The sequence below is a fragment of the Pteropus medius genome, unplaced genomic scaffold (genome assembly GCF_902729225.1).
Source record: "Pteropus medius unplaced genomic scaffold, Ma_sr-lr_union100, whole genome shotgun sequence".
Classification (NCBI taxonomy): domain Eukaryota; kingdom Metazoa; phylum Chordata; class Mammalia; order Chiroptera; family Pteropodidae; genus Pteropus; species Pteropus medius.
In genome coordinates, this window is record NW_024356249.1 from 2,685,427 (window position 1) to 2,686,019 (window position 593).

Below are 593 nucleotides of genomic sequence, written 5' to 3' on the forward strand. Positions count from 1 at the left end.
CTTCTCCTTCTCCAGGCTCAGCAGCACATCAGCGCGGACCGCGCCGGGAGCCACCGACGGCAGCAGGCCTACATCACGCCCACGATGGCCCAGGCTCCGTACTCCTTCCCGCACAACAGCCCCAGCCACGGCACTGTGCACCCCCACCTGGCCGCCGCCGCCGCCGCCGCCCACCTCCCCACCCAGCCCCACCTCTACACCTACACAGCGCCCGCAGCCCTGGGCTCCACCGGCACTGTGGCCCACCTGGTGGCCTCCCAGGGCTCGGCACGTCACACCGTGCAGCACACTGCCTACCCGGCCAGCATCGTCCACCAGGTGCCCGTGAGCATGGGCCCCAGGGTGCTGCCCTCGCCCACCATCCACCCGAGTCAGTATCCGGCCCAGTTTGCCCACCAGACGTACATCAGCGCCTCGCCAGCCTCCACCGTCTACACTGGATACCCACTGAGCCCCGCCAAGGTCAACCAGTACCCTTACATATAAACACTGGAGGGGGGGCGAGGGGCGTGGCTGCGGGGACGGGGAGAGGAGGAGGGACCTTGGTGGGAGCTGGGCTTTTCATACTGAAGATGCCGCACAGAAACAATGCA

At 67.6% G+C, this 593-nt stretch overlaps 1 protein-coding gene across 1 annotated transcript in view; it reads left to right on the top strand.

Annotated features, from left to right (window-relative positions):
- Positions 1-593, top strand: part of LOC120601048 (homeodomain-interacting protein kinase 2) — a gene marked incomplete at its 5' end in the record, with an annotated part of 47,044 nt that overhangs the window by 45,562 nt on the left and 889 nt on the right. Inside the window, one exon of the mRNA XM_039860661.1 lies at positions 16-553. Coding sequence (XP_039716595.1) covers positions 16-486 — 471 coding nt within the window. The remainder of the gene's footprint in view (positions 1-15; positions 554-593) is intronic.